At 38.7% G+C, this 6,924-nt stretch overlaps 1 protein-coding gene across 1 annotated transcript; it reads left to right on the forward strand.

Annotated features, from left to right (window-relative positions):
* Nucleotides 1–642: 642 nt before the first annotated feature.
* Nucleotides 643–5,863, forward strand: LOC123945754 (dol-P-Glc:Glc(2)Man(9)GlcNAc(2)-PP-Dol alpha-1,2-glucosyltransferase). The gene is made up of 3 exons (XM_046010608.1): nucleotides 643–938; nucleotides 2,177–2,374; nucleotides 4,104–5,863. The coding sequence occupies exons 1-3, from the start codon at nucleotides 756–758 to the stop codon at nucleotides 5,157–5,159; spliced, it is 1,437 nt and encodes a 478-aa protein (XP_045866564.1). The 5' UTR covers nucleotides 643–755; the 3' UTR covers nucleotides 5,160–5,863.
* The last annotated feature ends 1,061 nt before the right edge of the window (nucleotides 5,864–6,924 follow it).

Below are 6,924 nucleotides of genomic sequence, written 5' to 3' on the forward strand. Positions count from 1 at the left end.
TCTAAAACACCCCAAATCCTAAAATAATTGCTTTCCCCAACTCCTATAGAGGACTGCAATCTGGTTATCAGCGTACACAATGATTGGCGGATTTAACTAAATCCCCTTCGAGAGAACCCACCCAAATCCTCTAATTGATTAAGTTCTTTCAACAGCGAAGGGTCTCTTGGACCTCCAAGTTTTAATCTGAAAATCTTAATTTTAGCTTCCATAACCAACCCTCTCCTTCCACCCTCCACAGTTGATGAAATCATAGGTTTCAATTCAGATCACATGATAGAAAAATTGGGGGGGAATGTGCAAATTTTCAGGGGTTGGGGATTGCAAACGTAGGGGAAAGACGCCATCTCCCGGTAAGGGATGGGAATGAGCAAGAAAAAAGCCAAATGCAATTTAGGGGCTAAACTGCGGCAGCTTTCGTTTTAAAGCGTCAAACCGCGAATCTGCGGCGCCCGTGGACTCCGAGATCCGCCCCTTCTGGTGGCTCTGACCACTCCAGTGAGCCCTGCGCAGCGTGATTGACAGGCCAACAGCCCGGTCCTTTACCTAAACTCGTCACTCCGGAAACAGTGACCGGATCTCTCCGGAAGCTCAGGGTCCGCGCTCTCCCAGCATCCTTTGCTTTCCGGCTATGCTCAGTCCTGTCCGACCAGTCCCGCCTTGCGCGCCCATTTCGAGCCCGAGTTTCAATCTCGAGTTCCCAGGCTCGAGAACCCGGAACAGATTTTCCAGGACTCGGTTCTTGGGCAGTGGCTATGGGGGCAGGAATGGCGCAGCTCGAGGGTTACTACTTTTCGGCCGCCCTGAGCTGCACCTTTTTAGTGTCCTGTCTCCTCTTCTCCGCCTTCAGCCGGGCGCTGCGAGAGCCCTACATGGACGAGATCTTCCACCTACCGCAGGCGCAGCGCTACTGTGAGGGCCATTTCTCCCTCTCGCAGGTGGGGTTCCCAACCTGTCCCCACCCTAGGAGAGGCCGGAGAGGGCCGACCCCCCCCCCCCCCCCCACTTTCTTCCACCTTATCCCTTTGGTCCCTCCATCTACCCTTCCAGCTTCGGAATATGAAAGGAACTGGGTAATCTCGTGTTCCTGTCCCCGAGGTCTGTGAAGTATTTGTTTAATAAATTAACAGAAGAAGATCTGTGTCCTAGGAAGTGGTGTTTTGGGGGATGAACGGACGTATTTGTTTTATCGCAGGGTACAACCCAGACGCGAGATGCGTTTCCCTCTTAGTAGCTCTCCCAATCCCTAGATCAGAGGCAATGGGCTGCCCCTTGGAAATGACAGAAAACTTCACTTTAGTTCAAGTGTCAAGAGCTTCGCTGTGTGGTACCGTAGGGAGTGAGTAGGGGATACCGTCGGGGGTGGGCGGAATCTTCAGCCACCAAGAATTGTCAAATTCCGTTAATTACATCTTTGATGTTTACAGAGCCTCTGTTAACTGGGTAAAGTGGCCCCCAGCGAAGTGGCATTATGTTTGAATATATGATTGGCTGCGTAAATATAAAGAGAAATAAAGTAGATGTATTATCCTTAGTTTTCTGGGAAAGCAATATAGAATAATGGCTAAAAATATAAAGTCTGTGGTTAAAGACCTGGTTTTAACCTTTTGTGCTGTAATTTACTAGTTACCTGACCTTGGACATTTTTTAAGTTTCAGGTTACTCATCTTAGAAAGACAGTTATAGCAGGATCTACTATAGAGCATTTTGCAGGATTAAATACAGAGGATTTAGCGTACTTCTTGGCTCAGTACATGTTAGCTATCATTATAGAGCATGTGGTTTGATCTCTTTAGATGCTTCTTTTTCTCCAAAACCTTAAGAGTTCCAGCCAGTGTTTCCACACTTCAAAACTGGAACACTTGGAAGTCACCAGAATACTCTTCAGGGTGTCTGAAGGGTAGGTCTTGGAAATGGAAACTGATTTTAAGTTATTGCTGCCTGCTGATTACAGATACCTCCACACAAAACAGGTACGGAGGCAAAATGTAAGCACAGCCTTTCTTTAGAGGAGACATTTGATCTGCTGAGGTCTTATTTAACCACTGTGTCACAGAATAACTTCTCACAATGTCTGATTGTTGGTAGAGCTGGTTTTGAGCTTTGAGCTCCTTGTGTCGGTCCTGTCAGTGTTTGATCTTGCTCTTGCTTCATTGTTGGCCTTTCCTTCTTTAAGTGGGATCCCATGATTACTACATTACCTGGCTTATACCTGCTGTCAGTTGGAGTAGTCAAACCTGCCAGCTGGATCTTTGGATGGTCAGAACATGTTGTCTGCTCCATTGGAATGCTCAGATTTGTTAATCTTCTCTTCAGCGTAGGCAACTTCTATTTGCTGTATTTGCTTTTCCGCAAGGTACAACCCAGACACAAGGTATGTTTCCAAAATAATTTTATTACAAGTTTATGTGTAGTCAGGTCCACCATTTTGATAAATTGGTTTTATGAGATTTGGTGAAAAGTATCTTCTACTCATTGTGTTAATATTTTGATAAGCTAAAAAGCAATCCCCCACCCCTGTTTTGGAAGAAATTTGTATTTAAATGTTTGAATAACTTATTTATTTATAAGACCTGAAATAAATATTTGTGAATCAGATGAGTTCAGTAAATCTTTATTGTGCTTGTTATGTGTGCTAGGCATTAAGACCACAGAGATAAATAAGGTTTTGTTGTTGTTGTTTTTACCAAACTTCTGTCTTCACTAGGGAAAACAGAGGAATACCTACATTTACCTCAGGAATTTTGAGGTGGATTGCCTGACTTTGAATTCTGTCCATTTACAAGTTGTGTTACTTTCAGCAGGTTACCCCTAGTGATGCCATGTCTTCATCTATTAAATGAGAATAATACAGAATCTGCATCACAGGATTGTAAGGTCTACAGGAGTTTAATAAGTGGAAGGTGTTTGGAACAATGCCTGATAGAATAGTAAGGACTCAATAAATAATAACTATAATAATTATTTTTAACTTGAATGGTATCAATAATGTAAATTGTGAGGGAGAGATAGGTAAAAGATGCTATGAGGACACAGAAGAAGTAGAGGAGTAGAGGAGCACTTATTTTGCAGGCTGACTGGCAGGAAGATGTATGGGTGGCGTTGGGTAACACTTCACAGAAAAGATGGTACCTGAGCTGAATCTTGATGAACAGACAGGACTGTAGGATGGGGAATGAAACCTGCCAGTAGAAAAAGCATAAGCAAAGGTAGAGAGGAGTTGAGCAACAAGATGCAGAGAGGATTGCTTTTTGGAGTAACTAGATTATAAAGTATAAGGATGTGAGGCTGGACAAGTAAATAGGGGTGAAGTCATGAATGTCTTTGTATGTCACAGAAAGGATTTGAACGTTATCTAGTAAGTGGTGAACAGCCTTTATTTTTAACGAAGAAAATGGCATGGTCTGATTGGTGATTTAAATTAGGTGGAGAATAAAATTTCAGGAGATAAGAATGCTTTCAAAATGGGAAATAGTCTGTGAAAAAACACCAAAATTTTTTTAAAATTAAAAAATTTAGAAGTGTTTAGCTTTCGACTGGGCACACTATTTTCAGGAAAAACCCTGAAAGTTCATCATGAAACAATAAGATTGTTGGGTATAGTAGTATAAATGCTATATGCGTATTTACATTCTCTCTACTGTAGAATTTAGAAGGGGGTATTTTTAAAAGAAATTGATGATGATGGCTAAACGAATGCTCATTGGAGGCACTACGAATTAAAGTTCAGGGAAGTGAAACCATGTGCCCCATGTCCCATTCATCAGCATGTTCCTTATAGTATTTAGTTCAGTGTCTTCCATACAGTAACTCCTTAACTATTTGCTGAATGACTCAAAGTATTTCAGGACATAGAAGCTTTGCCATACCCGTGTATTGTCTTCATGGCTTCCAAACCTATTGCTATAACTAAAAGTTACCAGAAAGCGTCCTTACAAATGTATATTGTGTTTTTGTAAAACTAGAAATAAGATTAATATTCAATAATTTTACTTAAGATTCAGATAGTTGTTTTTTTTTTTAAATTAATCTCTGTGTTAGCTCAGCAGAAATGGCATATTTATTGTGAAAATAATTTTACATGTGTTTTCTTTTCCCCTTAGGCTGCCTCAAGTGTCCAGAGAATCTTGTCAACATTAACATTAGCAGTATTTCCCACACTCTATTTCTTTAACTTTCTTTATTATACAGAAGCAGGATCCATGTTTTTTACTCTTTTTGCCTATTTGATGTGTCTTTATGGAAATCATAAAACTTCAGCTTTACTTGGATTTTGTGGCTTCATGTTTCGTCAAACTAATATCATCTGGGCTGTCTTCTGCGCGGGAAACGTCATTGCACAAAAATTAACTGAAGCTTGGAAAACTGAGCTACAAAAGAAAAAGGAGGAGAGGCTGCCCCCTATTAAAGGACCATTTTCAGAATTCAGGAAAATTTTTCAGTTTCTTTTGGCTTATTCCATGTCCTTTAAGAACTTGAGTATGCTTTTCCTTTTGACTTGGCCCTACATCCTTCTAATGTTTCTGTTTTGTGTTTTTGTAGTTGTTAATGGTGGGATTGTTATTGGTGATCGAAGTAGTCATGAAGCCTGTCTACATTTTCCTCAGCTCTTTTACTTTTTCTCTTTTACTCTCTTTTTTTCGTTTCCTCACCTACTGTCTCCTAGCAAAATTAGGGCTTTTCTTAGCTTAGTTTGGAAACGTAGAATTCAGTTTTTTGTGATGACTTTAGTCTCTCTGTTTTTAGTTTGGAAATTCACTTATGCTCATAAATACTTGCTCGCAGATAATAGACATTATACATTCTATGTATGGAAAAGAGTTTTTCAAAGATACGAGATTGTGAAATACTTGTTAGTTCCAATATATATATTTGCTGGTTGGAGTATAGCTGACTCATTGAAATCAAAGTCAGTTTTCTGGAATTTAATGTTTTTCATATGCTTGTTTACTGTCACAGTACCTCAGAAACTGCTAGAATTTCGTTACTTCATTTTACCTTATATTATTTATAGGCTTAACATACCTCTGCCACCTATATCTAGGCTTGTTTGTGAACTCATTTGCTATGCAGTTGTTAATTTCCTAACTTTTTATGTCTTCCTGAACAAGACTTTCCAGTGGCCAAATAGCCAGGACATTCAGAGGTTTATGTGGTAACATCGGAGATATATTGAATTCTAAAAATAGACTTATTTAGACTATCTCCACAATGAACAATTGAACAGGTAAAAATAATGGACTTTCTTTTGGGGACAATAGTGGTCCACAGATCACATCAGATTTTTTGTGTTTTAAATATCAGATATATGTGTTTTAAACATATATAATAAATCCAAGGAAGTGGTAAAGAACTGAGAAGAGTTTAAGACTTGCTCCATAAGCCTAAATAATGCAAAACGAAATTGTTTACAGTTACTTCATGATACCCCTTTGGTACTGCTGGCCACTCAAAAAGTTTGAAAAAATTTTGTAAGTATTAGTTTAAGAAAACTGAGCTTTATAGTACTGAAACTTATTTATTAATTCTCTTCAGAAAGCAATAGCAGGCAAAGTATTTGAAAAAATTTACAGATGATCAGGTAATATTCTTGATTGAAAGGTTACTTAACATTTCAGTAAATATAATTTTAATCGTAAGGCAAAATAGACTCACATAGATAATGTTATAAATTAGAAGCTCATCTAGGTTTATCTTGTAATTAAGTTGTTGATTTTTGTTAAAAGTCTAGAAATGATCAACCCTTTCACTAATTCTTTACTTTTGTTTTATTTATTTATTTATTTATTTTTTTGAGAGAGAGAGTGCATGCACATGTGAGTGGCTGGAGGAGGGATGCAGGGAAGGGAGGGCAGAAGGAGATGGAGAGAGAGAATCTTAAGAGACTCCATGCCCAGTGCAGAGCTCCATGCGGGATTCAGTCTCACAACCCTGAGACCTGAACTGAAATCAAGAATTGGGTGCTTACCCCACTGAGCCTCCCAAGCACCTCACTAATTATTTTTTTAAATTTTTATTTAAGTAATCTCTATACCCAATGTGGGGCTTGAACTCATGACCCCAAGATCAAGAGTGGCACACTATTGACTGAGCCAGCCATGCCTCCCTTTCACTAATTCTTAGTATGAAATGTATGATGGACAAAGGTAAAATGTGTCGATGATAATACCTTTTAAAAGGGATTTTCTTTCTAAAATACATTGCCATATAGTTTCTTATGGCTGCCGTAACAAATAACAACAAACTTGGTAGCTTAAAAAAAATGTCTCTCATAGCTCTCAAGGCTGGAAGTCTAAAATTAAGGTGTTGGCAGGGCTGGTTACTTCTGGAGGCTCTGAGGGAGAATCTAGCATGCAGTTCTTGCTGTTCCTTGGTTTACAGATGCAGCACTCCAATCTCTGCCTCTGTCTTCACATGGTCTTTCTCTTATAAAGATAATGTCATTGGTTAGGGTTTACCCTAAGCCAGGATGGTCTCATGTTGAGATCTTTAATTAAATCTGCAAAGACCCTTTTACCAAACAAGGGCACATTTACAGGTTCCAAGTAAACATCTTTTTTGTGGGATACTTTTCACCCACTGAAGTTACCAAAGTATATTTTAGGATAAACCTCATAAAATTAATAGTAAATAATTGTTGAGATATTTTAAATTATGTCTTTACTGAAAGTTAATTCTGAGATAATGTAATTACAAAAGAAAAGGTAATTGGTATTTGATTCCATTATCCAAAATAGTTAGAATTGAAAGGAACTTTAAAAATCATTGGATCTAATCTTATTTTGTAGGTTAGGGAGCTACCTCTTAGATAGGATTTTTTGTGTGAGTCTTTGGATTCTGAGTCTCCTATTTCTTGTACATTCATTGGGTTGTCATTCCATTACAGAAAAGTATTATTTGGACATGTTAATTTTGACATGCAGA

Source organism: Meles meles, chromosome 7 (assembly GCF_922984935.1).
Source record: "Meles meles chromosome 7, mMelMel3.1 paternal haplotype, whole genome shotgun sequence".
Taxonomy (NCBI): Eukaryota; Metazoa; Chordata; class Mammalia; order Carnivora; family Mustelidae; genus Meles; species Meles meles.

Bases quoted from the DNA above. Each gene is read 5' to 3' on its own strand.
- LOC123945754 (XM_046010608.1), top strand. From the start codon at position 756: ATGGGGGCAGGAATGGCGCAGCTCGAGGGTTACTACTTTTCGGCCGCC. The intron at 939-2,176 runs GTGGGGTTCCCA...TCCTTCTTTAAG, and splicing joins GCCATTTCTCCCTCTCGCAG to TGGGATCCCATGATTACTAC. The intron at 2,375-4,103 runs GTATGTTTCCAA...TTTTCCCCTTAG, and splicing joins AGGTACAACCCAGACACAAG to GCTGCCTCAAGTGTCCAGAG.